Source organism: Opisthorchis viverrini (genome assembly GCF_000715545.1).
Source record: "Opisthorchis viverrini unplaced genomic scaffold opera_v5_599, whole genome shotgun sequence".
NCBI lineage: Eukaryota > Metazoa > Platyhelminthes > Trematoda > Opisthorchiida > Opisthorchiidae > Opisthorchis > Opisthorchis viverrini.
Genome location: NW_008752261.1, coordinates 46,473 through 68,118, shown reverse-complemented (window position 1 = coordinate 68,118; position 21,646 = coordinate 46,473). Strand labels below are relative to the sequence as shown.

Genomic DNA, 21,646 nt, shown 5'->3' with positions numbered 1-21,646 from the left:
CTTACAGGACGAAATCCCACAAAAGATATGATTTTCACCTTTGTCCATAGATCTTTTCTCCCAGCATCAACATGGTTTTGATTGCCAGTGTAGAGCACGTTCCATATTTGCGGTTGTTCCTCCAACTATCCACATTGTAAGGACTCATTTAATTCACGAACGGGCGCAATTAGTTTCGCTGGTCATATTTTACCCATTTTAGCGACAAATTCTTCCCTAAAATGTCCCTTGTTTAAACACCGCTTCCCGTGACATGCGGCATCGTTACGAGGTAAAACTGTGGGGAAGAACGTACACTTATCTTTGTTCTTATGGAAATGTTGGCCACCCCGTCAATTAAATAAGGTTTGCTTGCTGTCCAAAGGACTGCTATCAACAAACCGCGTTTTTTTATTGGCAAGTTCTCTGTAGAATTCAGCTTCCCTTTTATTGTCCGTCTGTAATTTCAACTTGCGACATGGTCAGTTATCCAGAAACGACGTGAGCGTATTTGGCCGTTGGTTCGCAGAAAGACGATACAACTCGAACTTCTGACTGCAGCTGGATAGTCCAGGGAATTTCAAGCTCGTCCCAAAATGTCACTTTCAATGGTCGGTTTTGAAACTTGTAAGACCATCATAAAAAGGATGAAAACCATCGAATCACCAACGCATCGGCATATGGTGTGCGACGGGCTCGAAACACCTGTCCCTGGACCCACGCGCTTTTTTCTTTGCATAAATTTATCCTTACTCCCCAATGCCTTTTACGCTGAAGCTTATATCTCCCGGGAAATTATTCGACAAAATGGAGTAGGTGGATTACAATGTATTCGGCCAGTACGCTGTCAGCATCTTTTTAAATGTTGAATTTTGCTATGTTGATTATCTAATCTTGTCAAAGGAATTTGGCGTATTGAGAGAATAATACCGCTTCGTGTGCAAGAACTGTAAAGATCGGCTCTGCTCATTCCAAAGTGCTTAATTAAATCACCTAAAAACTAAAATGAATCGGCAGGTATCAGTGTTTTTTCAACAAACCGAAATTTACTCACGCTTCTTAACTTTTTCAAGCGGCCCTACCCTATTTGAAGAAAGCAGGGTGTGCTACAATAAACCTTGGTTTATCTGAAGCATGCAATGAAAAATGAACCTCATCAAGCCAAATTCATGCATGGCACAAGCTTGATTTCTCCGACAGCGAGAACTGTTTCATGGGTGGCTTGCGTCGGCGAGTCCCATTCTTGCGCCTTTTAAATCATAAACCGTAAAAAGTTTGTACATCAGCTTGTATCCGAATTCCCAAACGGGCAGGCCGGTTTTGCTGCGAATCCCCGATTTGCAAACAAAAATGTTTCGGTCCTTTTTCTATAAAGCAACACCGGTGGATTAGGTAAGAAATTTGACGAAATAACTGCGGACAGCATCAAAGCATACCCAATACATTAAGCATAGAGGAAGAGGTGCTGACCATTGCCAGTACAGCGTGATTTATACGGCTGTTAGCCGTCGTTTGATTTCGGCAAACGTCGTTGTAATTAAGGTATACTATGTATTACCGTAACTCGGCGCCAGTCTCATGAGATGAGAAGNCTGGTCCAATTGTACGAAGTACGAAATGCAAATTTGGTGTAACTAAGTGCGCATCGCTAATTTCGTGTAAGTGCGTTTCGAGAAGAACTTGAGTTTGGAGAAACCTCGTAAATGAGTCTGTCCGATGAATGAAACCGTCACATGACTATGAAGTTTTTCAGCCACTAAAGTGAGAAATGTTTTTCATCTAATCGCAGTCGGTATTGTTTTGTCCTCGGACAATCCTCTCCAGCTTTTATTATGAGATAATAATTAGGTTCCCGCGGTGACATTAAAGAATATATTTCGGAACTGCTGGTGTTGTTGGCTTTTTGGGTCACTGTTCAGTTGCTGTTGTTGTTTCTAGGGCACCTACAAACTACAAAATTAAAAAAGTCAGCACTTTTGACGGTGTCTAATTCAAACACCCACGTCATATGGAACACAGAGGATTAAGAACGTTCTCTCAGTATGTGGAACAGTCGATGAAGCAGCGCGCGTGTGTATCCTCAGAGCTCGAACTCCGTATATGGTCCATATCTGAGCATGTTCAATAATTGTATTATTGGCTCAAAGGACGTAATAAATTTTTTCTAGCTTGGCGTTCCTTGGAAGTTTGTATGTGATCGCTACCCGGACGCCGAAGTGCAAAATCCTATATTTTGAGTGGACCGATACCAGTGAGATCAGACATAAGGGGAATGAGAACCACAATGTCAGATTGCTTTCATTTATGAGAGTCAAAACAAGTGATGGAACCATTTAACCATATGTCAATGAACGTGTCGTGTTGTCACAACTGTCCTCCGGTTACAATTAAGTATACGCCTTAATGGGCCATTGAGCTATCCCAAAACAACATAATCACTCCCTTTTGTTCCAACTTGTTACACTCTATATTTAAAATTGTTTTAGTCCAAATCTTATCATGGCCACCTAGAACAGGTGTGGCGTACCTGTCAAATTATAATCTCCATAAGCAGGGTAATATTTTGAGTCTTGGTTTTACCAGGTCACTGTTCTTCCGATTTTAGTGAACATCCGCTCATTGTTAAAACAAAAGAAAAGCACTTCAAGCTGAAAAAACAGTTTTGCTGGATTAGTGGCTCTTGCGCCAGGCCACTTCATATATTGCTTTTTTGGTCAGCGCATTGCGATTGTTTTCAGAACGCTGTAAACCAAACTGAGTTACGCGTGAATGAGAGTTGGGGTCAAAATTGTTAGCGCATTCAACGCTGCTGGCGTATACAATTCTATAATTAGTACGAAATCTTCGACGTTTCCCGACTTAAGGCGAATGGACTTTCCAGGAGCATAGGAGAATTGTCTGGATGAAAACTGTTTATTTTGGTTCTTGCTACGAGTATATTCAGGGAGAGCAGCTTGCAGAATACCGTAGAATACGAAAAAGTTTGAACCTCAAACTAATTAACGCACAGCTTTCTGATTCCTTTAAACACGATATTCATCCCTCGTAAAATTCAACCTTGCTGAGATGGCAGTGTGCATGAATCTTAGTCGCCGAGATAATAGACCTTAGGTTTATGTGGCCCAAAGACAAGCAGATGACCGGGAACTCTAAGATAATCTTAATAACATCACAGTTTTTGTCAGCTGTTTTATTTTGTGGCTTCAGAATTTTCCTTGGAAGTGTTGGATATCTCTTCCCCCAAATCAGCTGAGTAGGCGCCCTCAAGCGAGGCATCACAACATTGAATTACATTCACAGGAACCACTCCGTTTTGAAAGAACACACATTTAAATAGGTGCTCCTGTAAGTGAATCTGTGCTGAAATCCGAAGAAGCACTGTACAGCTGTTTCATCCTTATTGGGAATCATCAGCAGTGCGCATCTCACGAAACGAAANCCACTCGTGGCCGAATGGTTAGGTGTTCAAACTACTAGCTGGGAGGTCGCGTGTTCAAGACTCTTCGGAGTTTCGTGAGATGCGCACTGCTGATGATTCCCAATAAGGATGAAACAGCTGTACAGTGCTTCTCGGCTTTTCAGCATAGATTGGCTTCACTTACAGGACGAAATCCCACAAAAGATATGATTTTCACCTTTGTCCATAGATCTTTTCTCCCAGCATCAACATGGTTTTGATTGCCAGTGTAGAGCACGTTCCATATTTGCGGTTGTTCCTCCAACTATCCACATTGTAAGGACTCATTTAATTCACGAACGGGCGCAATTAGTTTCGCTGGTCATATTTTACCCATTTTAGCGACAAATTCTTCCCTAAAATGTCCCTTGTTTAAACACCGCTTCCCGTGACATGCGGCATCGTTACGAGGTAAAACTGTGGGGAAGAACGTACACTTATCTTTGTTCTTATGGAAATGTTGGCCACCCCGTCAATTAAATAAGGTTTGCTTGCTGTCCAAAGGACTGCTATCAACAAACCGCGTTTTTTTATTGGCAAGTTCTCTGTAGAATTCAGCTTCCCTTTTATTGTCCGTCTGTAATTTCAACTTGCGACATGGTCAGTTATCCAGAAACGACGTGAGCGTATTTGGCCGTTGGTTCGCAGAAAGACGATACAACTCGAACTTCTGACTGCAGCTGGATAGTCCAGGGAATTTCAAGCTCGTCCCAAAATGTCACTTTCAATGGTCGGTTTTGAAACTTGTAAGACCATCATAAAAAGGATGAAAACCATCGAATCACCAACGCATCGGCATATGGTGTGCGACGGGCTCGAAACACCTGTCCCTGGACCCACGCGCTTTTTTCTTTGCATAAATTTATCCTTACTCCCCAATGCCTTTTACGCTGAAGCTTATATCTCCCGGGAAATTATTCGACAAAATGGAGTAGGTGGATTACAATGTATTCGGCCAGTACGCTGTCAGCATCTTTTTAAGTGTTGAATTTTGCTATGTTGATTATCTAATCTTATCAAAGGAATTTGGCGTATTGAGAGAACAATAACGCTCCGTGTGCAAGAACTGTAAAGATCGGCTCTGCTCATTCCAAAATGTTGAATTAAATCACCTAAAAACTAAAATGAATCGGCAGGTATCAGTGTTTTTTCAACAAACCGAAATTTACTCACGCTTCTTAACTTTTTCAAGCGGCCCTACCCTATTTGAAGAAAGCAGGGTGTGCTACAATAAACCTTGGTTTATCTGAAGCATGCAATGAAAAATGAACCTCATCAAGCCAAATTCATGCATGGCACAAGCTTGATTTCTCCGACAGCGAGAACTGTTTCATGGGTGGCTTGCGTCGGCGAGTCCCATTCTTGCGCCTTTTAAATCATAAACCGTAAAAAGTTTGTACATCAGCTTGTATCCGAATTCCCAAACGGGCAGGCCGGTTTTGCTGCGAATCCCCGATTTGCAAACAAAAATGTTTCGGTCCTTTTTCTATAAAGCAACACCGGTGGATTAGGTAAGAAATTTGACGAAATAACTGCGGACAGCATCAAAGCATACCCAATACATTAAGCATAGAGGAAGAGGTGCTGACCATTGCCAGTACAGCGTGATTTATACGGCTGTTAGCCGTCGTTTGATTTCGGCAAACGTTGTTGTAATTAAGGTATACTATGTATTACCGTAACTCGGCGCCAGTCTCATGAGATGAGAAGTACTCTGAAGTATGTTTGCCATAGTTTTAATGGTTTCCTTAATCAAAAGTTGGTTTATTCCAACGGCTGGCAATGTTCTATATGCACAATCAGTTGTTTCAAACCAATATTGCTCCTTGAATTACTAGGTCTTTGGTGATCAGTGAAGCGCCTCATTGGTGCTTAGATTGTTACGTGATAATACAATTTTGTGCTATATTTAGTATCAGCTGAAATAGGCTGACCTATTTTGATTTATTTCAACAAAACGCCCAACTTGCTCAACTAAACTACCTTCTTAAAACTTAGCAAGTGCATTCAACCTTGCAAGTCAAACGCGTGACAGTTAGTAGCAGATATTTATTAGACTTTGTAGGAAATGTATCTACCTTTTCCCAGAGCTCATCCATTCTCCAATGAACATGTAGCGAATCAAATTGAACGTGCAACTGAGGATAAGAGTTGGCTTCATCGCAGTCCAGTATATTCTCTCCCTCACTAACTCTGCTGGTAGGCACATGCAACAAACGATGAATTTGACCGATTTGCCCTCTGGGCCCATAGAAGTAAGGAACTGCAGTGTTGAATTGAATGTTGCAATCTTGCTGACAAATTACGTCTTGTCCCAGTGAAATTCTACAAGTATGCCAAGAGGTTGGACCTCAATGATATTACACATCCCACACAAAGAATACCAACAAATCAAACAAATCAAACAAAACCAGCGGAGTTTTTTCGATCAGCTCGAAACAAAGACAGTACAGTCGAGGAAACGTTATCTTTATACGCTATCGCACATAGCTATGCAGCTGATTCACGTAACCAGTTACCACTTTTTTGATAGAACGCTGATAGCATTTTGTGCTTTGGTTTTTACACCACGAGAATTGGCTGAAAAATCGGTATCAGGTGGGGAAATAATCGCATATGTAGACGGGTTAGCACAGTTTGAATCAACAAAGAAGTTTTCCAGCGGTAGCTTTGTGAATCATTCGGTCATTTTGTTGGCTATAGTTCGTGGGGACCATTTTACCGTTGCTTTCAGCTGATAGAGAGTGCCAGATTTAGCCAACTTCTATGGGCAATGGATATTATGCATTGAGGGTATTGGCCATGATATAAGATTGCCTCTGACTGCACGGTTGGGATAAATTCACCGGTGTCAGTAACCATGGTGGGTAGAATCCCAGAGAGTTGCCGGTTGTCAACCCGCACTTATTACTTAATTAGTGATTTAAATCCTCAGTACAAATCCATCGGTTGTTTACCACTTCGCAATTTTTACTCATTTCAAGTTTAGGCAGAGGGAGCTCTGCAAGACAGATGGTACACTGGCATGTGTTGTACTTTTCCCAGCCAGCGTAACCCATGGAACAAGAGTAAACTACCCGTTGTGGTAGAGTTGTCTCATACTAAAATCAATCCGGCGTGCCCAAGCATTGCTAATTCGATATTTTCACTAGGCTGGATTAGCGCTTCTTGGACACCGATGGCAAGAGAATGACAGCCTTTGCGCATCAGCTTCGCGTAGAGGCAATGCATCCGATCCATTAGAAGAGTACAGATCGCAGAGACAGCTTCAAAGTGCATATCAAGATTTGCGGCAGAATCTTAGGCTATTTAGACTGGCTCGCATCATTGAAGGAACTGATTCAAGGAGAGCATTGTCTCGTGCATACCCAATGTAAGTGTGCAGCAAAAGCGACACCCGTAACCGTACGTCTGACGCTTTTCCAGTTGTCCGACTGGAATTGCTGAGTTTACTGGAAAGGAAAGATAAAAATGTGTCCCAGGAAAACTTAGCGCTTTTCAGCAAACCAAAAAGTACCCAACCCATGGTGTAACCGAAAACGACTGCTTTAGGTAGCACCCCTGTAACACCAAGATTCCAGAACAATTTTAAGGACATTTTTTCTATTTTTGGAACGCCAGAAGTACGCAAAGAAGGCATACAAAAGCCACCCGAGGTCCTTCCCAAAAAATGTGGATGATTTTGCGCTGTAACGGTGTGCTCACACTTGCACAACACATTGGAATATATTTGACAGTTTACGTGAAACACAAAAACTGACTTTGTATACTAGGTTGATTAAGGGATAGTAGTCTCACGCAGTCATGTGGTAAAAAATTGGTTAGATATCGCGTCGTTTGTCATTGAGTTAAAATGAATTATCAACAGCCGAATTTGAAGAAGTCTATTCAGAAAGCGTTCTTTGCAGATCAAGTAATATGAATCTAAAAGTAATCGATTACTCAATATTACTTTGTGGCTAACAACACAGATTTTCACGTTTGCCTCTTATTGTGTAAGGGATACCGCCATGTTACGTTGCACCATTTATTCAGGTCAGGCAAATGCCAACTGGTCATGTGGCTAATGATGTTCTACAGAGCTGCATTTATCATCTTGCTTATGGCATTCGTGAAAGTTAGCCTGCTAGTTGCTAGATTGCCACTACACACCTGGGGGAATCATCAGATATCAATGAATGATATGGTTAAAGACGGTATAAGAGCGTTGGTGATAATTCATTCAGAGATAGGACCGTATCAGCAGATGCTAGTCAGTTAGGTCAGTTTGTCAGAACAGATACCAAACTGTCTGTCAGTTCAAGTGCATTCGAATAAATTGCAGACAACCGCGTTGCAAAATATTTGGATTCCAAAAGGCTTCTGACTTCGCTAGATAAGAGGGCAGAATTGCGACCGCGGGGGCATTCTCCAGTTCGGCAATACTGTGACATTTCACCAGTTCAAATTTCCCCAGTGTGTAATTATGTACGCGGTGACCCAGCTTGAGTTGGTAATACTCGCATATCTATATCCATTTTTGCAGTTTTCTTACTGGTCCGTCTTGCAATCGTGATGCCATATGAGCTGCGGCCCTTCGATTTGGTACGCTGCGTATATATTTTTCGTAAATTTGCTTGGTACATTCTGAATTTGTGTCGCTATCAGATCTCCCAGAATGAGATTATCCGATCAGATAAGTCCGCTTATTGTGATATTCCTGATATTGCTTGGCAATCCCGTTGGTTTCGAGTGGCTGAGTAAATGCACTTCTTTGTATATTGTTCTGCCCTGACCACGTGCTTTTGTGGTCAGATGGGATTTGCTTTGTGGTTCAGAATTTTCCATTGCTTCTACAGCTATCTCCAGCGCCATTTGTAGCTGTGCACTCTTCTCCCTTGTTGACTGAGAATTCTGCCCCATTTTCACCGGGTCCGCTGTCGGCTTCTGGAAGACGTAATAGGTTCGCATTGTTTATTTTCACCTCACCTTTCGTGTTTGATGCGCGCCAATGCCTACCTTCATGTACCGTCATGAGTAAAATCGTTGTCAATTGCACACAAGTTCTTAATGTACCAATGTACACCTTGCACACCAATCACTCAGTGGCGTCAAGTGGGAGCAGATGCCGTTTGAGCCCATTTGAAACCAAGTAGGTAGACAGAATACAACCATTCAAAATTCTACCGATGTCGTCTCCGCTGGTGTAGACGAACTATTCACAAGCCAGTTTCCAAGCGAGAAGATTCGATCAATCATCAACTGATTAAAACCTTAATTCACAATGGTGATATTTATTTCGAAAATATTGATCTGATCGATAAATCGGGCTTCACATTTGCAACGACTATGGCGAGTAACACTGTGGGCATTTTAGCTGATGAGTATTACATCTAAGTTCTGAGCAAACAATTTTCCCCTCAATATTGATATAAACAGTAATTTCCAACCATTTAAGGAACTCGGAAAACACTCGTGAAAAAAATCTTAGCGGTCTTACTGCAAGCTAAATGCATACGTGACACACGGTTTTCCTTCATTTTAGTAGGCCCACAAATGAGACATTGCCGGAGAACACGGAGCGTCGCAGTATATTCCAAATAGCTCTTGTGAATCAGTTTGCCACCGGCGTTCAACGCTTTTAACCGTTAAAAACCGGCTTGGTTACAAGCACTAGTGGCAGAAAACAAGGCCAGCCTGCATTGTAGTATATTGTTTTACGCGTGAGATTTCAGCGCTCCTGTGTGCAGCGAAAGATGCAGAAAAGTGTGTTGGGTCAAGAAACTATTTCACGAAATATGTGCTTGTCAGGTGCCTATGTGAGCCTCGGAACCTCGCAAAATATGGTCAGCAGTGTTGGACTCACTTTGTAGCTTGAATTGTCCATGAATCAGCGGACAACAAGGGAAGGTATACTAGCCGTCCATGATATCGGTAGTCATGAATTCCACCAAAGGAAAAAATCCCGTTTCTGTACACTCCATCTTCATCCCTTCGGAGAAATCAATAGTTTTGTTTTTTACAGATTGTAAACCACAAATCATGAAATCAATATTGTGTTCATCCGGCATTGCACATATCCGGCTACCCAACACCTTCTAGCCTTCTCTAGTTTGATGTCAAATGATTTTAAGATTTCTAGCACGGCTTACGCTGACATAACAACGATGACAAGCCTTCTTTCTAAAATCACCGTGAGCTCAGAAGGCCTGCCGTTTTTTGCTAGGCTAGTGCCATGGCTCCCCTGTGTGCGTTAAACATGTGCAAGCAGAAAATATGGTTGCCCCTAGTGCACTTTACCAGTTGAAGCCTGATGTGTGGAATCCTTATCTTCGTGGCATACCTGGTACGTTCAGCTGTCATTTCGGATGAGATATGGAGACATGGTTCAGACAAGGTCGCCTGATGTGTACTGTGCCCGACACGCATGTAGACAGAGTAAAGCCCTATTCATCTACCACTCACGGTGTCCGCATCACGTATCCAGTTTTGTTCGGCTCCTCATGTGACGACCACTAAAAGGAATGGTTTTCCCTCCGTTTCTTGTAAGCTAAACATGTCATATAGCAGTGGAAGGAAATCAGGGAATTCTTGGTGTGGACCTAGTTCATTGCTGAAGCTAATCTATTCCACAATAGCTTAGCTTCATTTGCAGGTCGACATCCATGCTTAAAATCAAATTATAAATGCTGCAAACNATTACCGTAACTCGGCGCCAGTCTCATGAGATGAGAAGTACTCTGAAGTATGTTTGCCATAGTTTTAATGGTTTCCTTAATCAAAAGTTGGTTTATTCCAACGGCTGGCAATGTTCTATATGCACAATCAGTTGTTTCAAACCAATATTGCTCCTTGAATTACTAGGTCTTTGGTGATCAGTGAAGCGCCTCATTGGTGCTTAGATTGTTACTCACGTGATAATACAACTTTGTGCTATATTTAGTATCAGCTGAAAGAGACTGACCTATTTTGATTTATTTCAACAAAACGCCCAACTTGCTCAACTAAACTACCTTCTTAAAACTTAGCAAGCGCATTTGACCTTGCAAATCAAACGCGCGACAGTTAATAGCAGATATTTATTAGACTTTGTAGAAAATGTATTTACCTTTTTCCATTATCCAGTGAACATGCAGCGAATCAAATTGAACCTGCAACTGAGGATAGGAGTTGACTTCGTCGAAGGCCAGTATGTTCTCTCCCTCACTAACCTGCAACAAACGATGAATTTGACTGATTTGCACTCTTGGCTCATAGAAGTAAGGAACTGCAGTGTTGAATTGAATGCTGCAATCTTGCTGACAAATTACGTCTTGTCCCAGTAAAATTCTACAAGTATGCCAAGAGGTTGGACTTCAATGGTACGTTGGACCTCAATGATATTACACATCCCACACAAAGAATACCAACAAATCAAACAAATCAAACAAAACCAGCGGAGTTTTTTCGATCAGCTCGAAACAAAGACAGTACAGTAGAGGAAACGTTATCTTTATACGCTATCGCACATAGCTATGCAGCTGATTCACGTAACCAGTTACCACTTTTTTGATAGAACGCTGATAGCATTTTGTGCTTTGGTTTTTACACCACGAGAATTGGCTGAAAAATCGGTATCAGGTGGGGAAATAATCGCATATGTAGACGGGTTAGCACAGTTTGAATCAACAAAGAAGTTTTCCAGCGGTAGCTTTGTGAATCATTCGGTCATTTTGTTGGCTATAGTTCGTGGGGACCATTTTACCGTTGCTTTCAGCTGATAGAGAGTGCCAGATTTAGCCAACTTCTATGGGCAATGGATATTATGCATTGAGGGTATTGGCCATGATATAAGATTGCCTCTGACTGCACGGTTGGGATAAATTCACCGGTGTCAGTAACCATGGTGGGTACAATCCCAGAGAGTTGCCGGTTGTCAATCCGCTCTTATCACTTAATTAGTGATTTAAATCTTCAGTACAAATCCATCGGTTGTTTACCACTTCGCAAATTTTACTCATTCCAAGTTTAGGCAAAGGGAGCTCTGCAAGACAGATGGTACACTGGCATGTGTTGTACTTTTCCTAGCCAGCGTAACCCATGGAACAAGAGTAAACTACCTGTTGTGGTAGAGTTGTCTCATACTAAAATCAATCCGGAGTGCCCAAGCATTGCTAATTCGATATTTTCACTAGGCTGGATTAGCGCTTCTTGGACACCGATGGCAAGAGAATGACAGCCTTTGCGCATCAGCTTCGCGTAGAGGCAATGCATCCGATCCATTAGAAGAGTACAGATCGCAGAGACAGCTTCAAAGTGCATATCAAGATTTGCGGCAGAATCTTAGGCTATTTAGACTGGCTCGCATCATTGAAGGAACTGATTCAAGGAGAGCATTGTCTCGTGCATACCCAATGTAAGTGTGCAACAAAAGCGACACCCGTAACCGTACGTCTGACGCTTTTCCAGCTGTCCGACGGGAATTGCTGAGTTTACTGGGAAGGAAAGATAAAAATGTGTCCCAGGAAAACTTAGCGCTTTTCAGCAAACCAAAAATTACCAAACCCAGGGTGTAACCGAAAACGACTGCTATAGGTAGCACTCCTGTAACACCAAGATTCCAGAACCATTTCAAGGACATTTTTTCTATTTTTTGAACGCCAGAAGTGCGCAAAGAAGGCATACAAAAGCTATCCGAGGTCTATCCAAAAATATGGATGATTTTGCGCTGACACGGTGTGCTCACACTTGCACAACACATTGGAATATATTTGACAGTTTACGTGAAACACAAAAACTGACTTTGTATACTAGGTTGATTAAGGGATAGTAGTCTCACGCAGTCATGTGGTAAAAAATTGGTTAGATATCGCGTCGTTTGTCATTGAGTTAAAATGAATTATCAACAGCCGAATTTGAAGAAGTCTATTCAGAAAGCGTTCTTTGCAGATCAAGTAATATGAATCTAAAAGTAATCGATTACTCAATATTACTTTGTGGCTAACAACACAGATTTTCACGTTTGCCTCTTATTGTGTAAGGGATACCGCCATGTTACGTTGCACCATTTATTCAGGTCAGGCAAATGCCAACTGGTCATGTGGCTAATGATGTTCTACAGAGCTGCATTTATCATCTTGCTTATGGCATTCGTGAAAGTTAGCCTGCTAGTTGCTAGATTGCCACTACACACCTGGGGGAATCATCAGATATCAATGAATGATATGGTTAAAGACGGTATAAGAGCGTTGGTGATAATTCATTCAGAGATAGGACCGTATCAGCAGATGCTAGTCAGTTAGGTCAGTTTGTCAGAACAGATACCAAACTGTCTGTCAGTTCAAGTGCATTCGAATAAATTGCAGACAACCGCGTTGCAAAATATTTGGATTCCAAAAGGCTTCTGACTTCGCTAGATAAGAGGGCAGAATTGCGACCGCGGGGGCATTCTCCAGTTCGGCAATACTGTGACATTTCACCAGTTCAAATTTCCCCAGTGTGTAATTATGTACGCGGTGACCCAGCTTGAGTTGGTAATACTCGCATATCTATATCCATTTTTGCAGTTTTCTTACTGGTCCGTCTTGCAATCGTGATGCCATATGAGCTGCGGCCCTTCGATTTGGTACGCTGCGTATATATTTTTCGTAAATTTGCTTGGTACATTCTGAATTTGTGTCGCTATCAGATCTCCCAGAATGAGATTATCCGATCAGATAAGTCCGCTTATTGTGATATTCCTGATATTGCTTGGCAATCCCGTTGGTTTCGAGTGGCTGAGTAAATGCACTTCTTTGTATATTGTTCTGCCCTGACCACGTGCTTTTGTGGTCAGATGGGATTTGCTTTGTGGTTCAGAATTTTCCATTGCTTCTACAGCTATCTCCAGCGCCATCTGTAGCTGTGCACTCTTCTCCCTTGTTGACTGAGAATTCTGCCCCATTTTCACCGGGTCCGCTGTCGGCTTCTGGAAGACGTAATAGGTTCGCATTGTTTATTTTCACCTCACCTTTCGTGTTTGATGCGCGCCAATGCCTACCTTCATGTACCGTCATGAGTAAAATCGTTGTCAATTGCACACAAGTTCTTAATGTACCAATGTACACCTTGCACACCAATCACTCAGTGGCGTCAAGTGGGAGCAGATGCCGTTTGAGCCCATTTGAAACCAAGTGGGTAGACAGAATACAACCATTCAAAATTCTACCGATGTCGTCTCCGCTGGTGTAGACGAACTATTCACAAGCCAGTTTCCAAGCGAGAAGATTCGATCAATCATCAACTGATTAAAACCTTAATTCACAATGGTGATATTTATTTCGAAAATATTGATCTGATCGATAAATCGGGCTTCACATTTGCAACGACTATGGCGAGTAACACTGTGGGCATTTTAGCTGATGAGTATTACATCTAAGTTCTGAGCAAACAATTTTCCCCTCAATATTGATATAAACAGTAATTTCCAACCATTTAAGGAACTCGGAAAACACTCGTGAAAAAAATCTTAGCGGTCTTACTGCAAGCTAAATGCATACGTGACACACGGTTTTCCTTCATTTTAGTAGGCCCACAAATGAGACATTGCCGGAGAACACGGAGCGTCGCAGTATATTCCAAATAGCTCTTGTGAATCAGTTTGCCACCGGCGTTCAACGCTTTTAACCGTTAAAAACCGGCTTGGTTACAAACACTAGTGGCAGAAAACAAAGCCAGCCTGCATTGTAGTATATTGTTTTACGCGTGAGATTTCAGCGCTCCTGTGTGCAGCGAAAGATGCAGAAAAGTGTGTTGGGTCAAGAAACTATTTCACGAAATATGTGCTTGTCAGGTGCCTATGTGAGCCTCGGAACCTCGCAAAATATGGTCAGCAGTGTTGGACTCACTTTGTAGCTTGAATTGTCCATGAATCAGCGGACAACAAGGGAAGGTATACTAGCCGTCCATGATATCGGTAGTCATGAATTCCACCAAAGGAAAAAATCCCGTTTCTGTACACTCCATCTTCATCCCTTCGGAGAAATCAATAGTTTTGTTTTTTACAGATTGTAAACCACAAATCATGAAATCAATATTGTGTTCATCCGGCATTGCACATATCCGGCTACCCAACACCTTCTAGCCTTCTCTAGTTTGATGTCAAATGATTTTAAGATTTCTAGCACGGCTTACGCTGACATAACAACGATGACAAGCCTTCTTTCTAAAATCACCGTGAGCTCAGAAGGCCTGCCGTTTTTTGCTAGGCTAGTGCCATGGCTCCCCTGTGCGTTAAACATGTGCAAGCAGAAAATATGGTTGCCCCTAGTGCACTTTACCAGTTGAAGCCTGGTGTGTGGAATCCTTATCTTCGTGGCATACCTGGTACGTTCAACTGTCATTTCGGATGAGATATGGAGACATGGTTCAGGCAAGGTCGCCTGATGTGTACTGTGCCCGACACGCATGTAGACAGAGTAAAGCCCTATTCATCTACCACTCACGGTGTCCGCATCACGTATCCAGTTTTGTTCGGCTCCTCATGTGACGACCACTAAAAGGAATGGTTTTCCCTCCGTTTCTTGTAAGCTAAACATGTCATATAGCAGTGGAAGGAAATCAGGGAATTCTTGGTGTGGACCTAGTTCATTGCTGAAGCTAATCTATTCCACAATAGCTTAGCTTCATTTGCAGGTCGACATCCATGCTTAAAATCAAATTATAAATGCTGCAAACCTAAGACATCTTGGGGTTTGCATGCAAGACAAACGAGAACAAAACCGCTCGACACATTTTGCTGTTTCGTCCTGGAACAGGCAAAGGAGAAAACCTGAAAGTGGAAAAATGTTCAAATATTTTTCCGGTTTGCATTTCGTTTAGCTTTGGATCTTTACATGTTTCCGACGTACTTTTCCATCATTCTATCAAATACGCACACTCATTAATAGCCTGCAGCGGTCAGTACTTAATGGGTTGTCCCATCATTATTCTACCTTATAACTAATTCCCACCATATGGATAATGCGTTCCTGTCATAAGACAGTCTTGGTTCGTCAGGAAAGAATCTGGTCGGACGACCACTTTGCTCCAAACATGCTCAAATGCGTTCAACCGTATGCCTGATGCCTGTCAATCAATGTTCCGTAGTCCCTGGGTAAGAAGTGGTTTTTGCTACACTTAGACTTTAGGTTTCCACCAAGACCATCAGGTTTTAACCTCGTACCTCGTCTAATGTTCACCACCCTTGAGGCGTCTCTTATCCAACTGATTCTCTCTAACCAAATGACTGTCAAATATCGATTTTCCGGGTTTATTATCCACACATATTAGGTTATGTTTCAAAATTCTGAGCCGTCTATTGTTAAAAGCCCTATTGTATGAGCAAACCTTACCTGGGTGATGGATAAATAGGCCGTAAACGAAAAAAGAAATAACAGCTTGGATTAAACGTCATACGGGTTTACTATGTGCTTTTTCGAATAAGGTTTTGAGCGCACGCCCAAATGACATACTCACAACTTGGAGTGGCCAAATATAAACGAAAGAATGTCAGTGAGGTGCAAATTTGATAAAGTCAGTCATTTTGCTTTTCCTGCTTTTTCAATTCGTGATTTGAATTGCGTGGGGGTCCGCCTGCTATTAATTTACTAGGCCAGTTGTGCACCTTTCATTATTGATAGATTGTCATCCTTATCTCGACTGCTTCATACCCAGCTTGCGTTCTGCATGCATGCGTTGGGCGGGCTAATTTGCAGGTTTTATTGCCGCTGGGGTCGTGTTATTTTTCTTTTAAAAAATTTGTTAACTCGCTCTTAGCGACGCGTGGTACTGAATGGAGATTTGCTTTGTCCCCATGGTCCGGTCTGTCCATGGTGAGTAGCATGATGACGGTTAAGATTACAAAGTCGCCGCATCACTACTTATATGATTTTGGCGACATCAAGTTCACGATTGGAGGATAAAACAACGAAAGGCCTGCGGAGTTAGATGTCCTCATCACAAGGTTGCCCAAAGGACAAATGCAAGCGGATGTTTACAGAGTGATTACGCATCGGAATCAAATTGTGAATGACCTAAACTGGTATAATCAGGGAACCAATCGGCTACAAAGCAATCGAACTCCAACACAAAGCAACACAATGGGATCCAGCACAAATAAAGAGAAGAGATTTTCAAAACCTATTCAAAGAACCCGCAACCGAGGCAATTTTTCCTAGGGAAGTTTGACGCAACGTAATGTAATCAATTGAACGACGGAAGTAAAGCATGCATTAGGAACATTTGACAGACTTTCACAGATCTTGAGGCGGCCAGCAGCGCCACCGAACCCGAAAGGGAAATATAATGCAAACAAAAAGCTAAATATGATTGTAAACTTCCATTCAAGTATTGGGAAAGACACCTGATAGGAAAAATGGAATAAAACTGTCAACCAGGGCCAGCGAGCACACGCTCGCTATTGGGAGACTGAATCAACTCGCTTTTTTCGTTGTAAATAAAGAGAGGGAAGAACTCGAATTCCCCTGTAACAGCGTCAATATACTCGAGCGTGCATGGAATTGTTGAATGCCACCGATTAAACACCAACGAACGAAATGCAAATGTGCAAAACTCCAAGCCGAACAAGAAAAGAAAAGATGAAGCAACAGAACGAAACTGGAAATTTATTTGTCTGAAAAGATATAAAAATTGAACCAGCTCTCATCAACTAACCCTACTAGTAAATTAGCCAAAATAATGGGAGCCCCACTGTAATAAGTACTGCATAGGAGCCAACCAATCACATGAATATAAAACTCAAGTCGGGTATGAAGCGATCGGGATAAGTAGAGCAATCTACAAAAATCGGAGAGCGCACAAATAGCCCATCAGACTACTCGTAGGTGGATCACTGTGCAATACAAATCACGAACGTACCAAGCAAGAGGGACAACAATTTTAATATATAGTGAGTCCAACGCAAGGTATACAGACCATAACGCAATTAGAATCTAAGTGCGATGATTATCAGCGGCCAATCAGATTACAGCACATCGCCGTCTTTGCAAGCTATCTGAGCGAAAGCCCGAAGAGAGGGACTACTTACCCAACGCCGCAGTGGAAATGCCAGTTGGAATGTTGACGAAACATCTGCAAATCAACTATCAGTCTCAGCGAGCAGACGAACTACCACCTGACCAATCACCACTGACTTTTGCAAATTTACACCTTACTCACATTCGTTCTTTTTTATTTAGCTGCTCCTAATGGTGACTTTGCAATGCGGACGTGTGCTGAGAGCATTGGAGTTGACTTCTAAAAGCTCTGTCCACATTGCAGGATACATTTTCAATGCACTAGTTTATGGGCTGTTCCAACTGTTTCAGCACATTTGTGTACGATTTTCATGCTAAACTGCTTAACGCACTTTTATGAAATTGCTGGCGGTTTAACAAAGGTTTTCGAATAACTAACCGCGCGCGTTGCATAAAATGTTATGCATGAAATTGCTGACTCATTGTATTTTATACCTGACGAAAATATCCAGATATTTGAGAACTCACGGGCGAAACCAGAATGTGAATACAGGTTCCTGTGGAAATAGCCTTAGAAGAGACTGAGCAAACGTATCCGGTGTGACTTCAGAAACAGGCGCAAGTCCCAGTTTTCCCGAAAAACGGTCGAGAAAATATGGACGCCATCTTAACCTTTCGATCATTTGAAAAGTGAATTCTGAATGGACGTATTCGCCAATCTATATTTAATTATTTAGTACTGAATAATTGACATACCCGCAGCACGTCGGTATTGATCCGCCCCTCGAGTTGTCGATCGCCAATAACACTGCAAGCAGGCGCGCCCAAAACTTTGGTTACTGAAGCTTCTATCTTATAGTTTAAGAACGTCACTCTGTTGTAGCTGGCCATTGTGGTAACAAAGGAAGTAGCAAACGAAGTATCTACTTCAAGACTTAGATATTGGCCTGGGGTGCCGATCGCAATATCCATGTACAAATATCCCTGAAGTAATATATTGATCGAAATTGACGCGTACATCAGGATGCAGTTTAACACTGTGTGAGTGCGCCTCCCTGTTCTGGCGTTCGAGCTTGGTTTCTCGTGTGATAATCACAGTCCCGTTTCTTATTCTTTCATGTTATGGCAATTCAAATACGTACCTGATCGGTGCAGCTTGTAAGGCCGAAAAATACCAGTGTAGAAGGCATAGGATCAAATAACTTCCAACCATAGGACGAAATGGAGTGGAAAAAATGTTCGAAGATAAAAAACTTGTGTGAATGTAAACCTCACGACTGTTAGAGAAATTCCACAACTATTTATTTATTGGGCGATGCAAATATAACTGGTCAGCTATTTGTTTTCTCAAACAGCCAACCGGGAAACGAGGGAGATTCATTTTAATTAGCTGTTTCACCGAATTAAGCAGATTTCTTAGGAGGGCTTTGCTTATTGTTTCATCGTTTTTTAGTGTTTGTCAGGTAACAAGCGCTTTCTACTCACGTAGAGCTTTGCAGGGTGTGTGATGGGAGCTCGAAAGAGAACGAGAAGAAAAAAGGGTTCATACTTCAGGAAAAATACATCCAGTACAATTTTGTAGATCTACCTACAACCTAGATCAGTTGGGACTTTACCACGCACAGGGACTGATTCAAGGCAGATTTTTCTGAAGTTTAATAACATGTATTTCTGTTGAAGATAGAGTATCCCTCAGACGAGTAGCTGTAAACTGTGAATTTTTGAGGATGCTATGAATATCGGCTTTATTGATCGCTATCCTTCCGAATTTCTCAGCCTAACCTTAGGATTAACGGAGGATGTAAAACGGTCCCAGAAGTCGTAAACCCCATAGATTTGTATGTTCGATCCCTGTAAGAAGGTGGAGATTGAACGATTCAAAATCTATTCGGCCAGTTCAGTAAAACATCCATTTGGAAAGCCACAACAGAGTGATTTTCCGTATAAACTAATGTGCCTACTGGAAACATGCTAGCAATCATTAGGTATCAAAATCTAACGGAAAAAGGTCGCCTTTTGTGGTCTTAATTAGTAGCGAGTCGGGCGTCACTGGCACAATTGCAAAATATTACTTACAAACATTTCACACCAGCACCCCATACAAACTAATTCACGATATATAGAACAAACACGTTTAGTTTAACTGGTGCGAATTACAAACATTTCACACCAGCACCCCATACAAACTAATTCACGATATATAGAACAAACACGTTTAGTTTAACCTGGTGCGAATTAAAGCTTGGAGGAACCATTCGATTGTAATATGAATCAAGTGAAATGGTGCGCAGAACAAGTTGAGCCACGCACACAACTGGTTAGGAGACTTATGCTCGTGAAAAAAATTTCCTGATCACTCTGGATGTTGGCCAAACAGATTAGCTTCGCTAAATGCGCAGGAATCCCAGCTAATTTCGAGCAAACTTTATTTCGTTTATCTTACACTATTGGCGCCCATGGGTTCGAAAAGTGACGGTTGAATATGCACAAAGTAAAGACCTTAAGGGTTGGAAAAATCTGGTCAGTTGAACTCTTACAAATCCAGTGTAATCACCATTGTTGTTCTCCGTTGTTTGCTGGGAATGGCGTAGACGGCAAGGTGAACAGTTTCTGACTTGGCAGGAAGGTGTGAATAAGGGTACCAATTTTGCTGGCAACTTCTACGGTAGGGTTCACGTGATCCCTCCGAGTTTTGCTTGACAGTAGGCTAGAAGTGGCATCACATCGATCTCAGTGGCTTTTTTGCTGTCAGTTTTTGTTTTCCAAGTTGTCTAAGTGAGCTCTTGGACGATAGTAGCTCATAATGCCGGCAATAATTCGGAATGAGGTCTCAATCATTATCTACGCCTTTGGTTCTTCTTTAGCTCATGCTTTAAAAAATCTAATGAATTCTGTTGTACTTAAGCACCGGTGTCGACAGTGATGCATGTTTTGTAATATGTATGTATATATATACATATATATGTATATGGCTACGAACAACTTCGTCACAACTGAATGATGTACGTATATGTTAGCAGTAGTGTAAATAGTTTATTAGCGTGTAATACATATAGATGGGAGAGATTCCCCGTTGTCCCCTCACCTAAGAGTTTTATTGAACTTTTTATACTGGCGCTAACAGATACGTACATCATATATTTAGCGAATGCGGTCTGCTGATGAGCGTTCCCCGGAACTGTATTTACCATAGAGACCAATGCGTAGGGCATTCGCCAACGCTCTGTCATGTTTTTAACACATTGAGGAAAGACTCTGTTGTGTCTTGGTGGACGATTGTGCAGTTCTGCATCGGTCCCTTGGATTCCTGCTCGACCCACTATGATATGTCAAAAGGCACGGTGGCTCTACGCAGCCATTTATGGAGACCAAGGAAAATTATTACACCTGTGCTTATGGAGTAGTCACAGAGTGTTCCACAAGGACGTGGGAGAATTTTCATGAAGGAGCGGGGGCGTCGAGTTAAGGATGCTCCACTCGGATTGACTGACATTCTGACCAATCAGATCATGCCTTCGCTTGGTCCTCGTCCTGCACGTGACACATCCATTCGAATGATTTGATGTTCGGTTATTAGGGACGGCTGGCCCTTCTCGTGAGCAAAATTGGTAAGCTACAATCTGTCCCACAAAATCACCAGAAAATTCTGCTACGACTGGACATTCTCGCAAGTTTGTCATCATACGTGGTTGCAAAACTAATCACTCTAGCTGATGCACTTATGAAGATGTAAAACTTATATTTCTAGGTGTTTACTTTTATCGTCAGATAAGTACTTGTGAAACCCAATTCACTGTTGAAATATACTTTTCTGCAATTAGCACCATCACTCTAACTACATGCCGGAATACCAGGTCAGAGGCCGTCGGTATCCGAGTAAAGTCGATGGACTCCTTCGTGCCTCATTTCACATAAATCGCTGCTAAAACCCGCTCAGAGTCCATTCGTTACAGTCGAAAGCTGGGTGGTTGTTTTAAGCTCAGCCGTTAAGGGTCAAGCAGACACTACTTCCCCTCAAAACGCCACACCAAAATGAAGCAAAGTAGGTTAAATCCGTAAATAGCATATTAAAGAAAAATGTTTGTGTATAACCGTTCACGGGGCAAGCTGTTTCTAATAAACCGTCTTTACGTTTGCTCTGACGTGCCTAACTCCTGTGAATAGTCTGATGACGGATTTAGATTGATGTATCATTCCACTCATAAGTAGCTTGAATCATCGTACAGTTGAGGGTACATGTGTGTGTGTTATGCATTCA

General features: G+C 42.0%; 2 protein-coding genes across 2 annotated transcripts; both read right to left on the bottom strand.

Annotated features, from left to right (window-relative positions):
* Positions 1–1,190: 1,190 nt before the first annotated feature.
* T265_11818 (hypothetical protein) lies at positions 1,191–3,564 on the bottom strand (the record flags this gene model as incomplete). The annotated part of the gene is made up of 2 exons (XM_009178593.1): positions 1,191–1,346; positions 3,454–3,564. The coding sequence occupies 2 exons, from the start codon at positions 3,562–3,564 to the stop codon at positions 1,191–1,193; spliced, it is 267 nt and encodes an 88-aa protein (XP_009176857.1).
* A 1,202-nt stretch (positions 3,565–4,766) lies between these two features.
* On the bottom strand, positions 4,767–18,279 carry T265_11817 (hypothetical protein; the record flags this gene model as incomplete). Its single annotated transcript, XM_009178592.1, has 8 exons — positions 4,767–4,922; positions 5,515–5,761; positions 9,282–9,399; positions 10,524–10,626; positions 10,660–10,744; positions 14,281–14,406; positions 17,917–18,107; positions 18,145–18,279. The coding sequence occupies 8 exons, from the start codon at positions 18,277–18,279 to the stop codon at positions 4,767–4,769; spliced, it is 1,161 nt and encodes a 386-aa protein (XP_009176856.1).
* Positions 18,280–21,646: the final 3,367 nt, after the last annotated feature.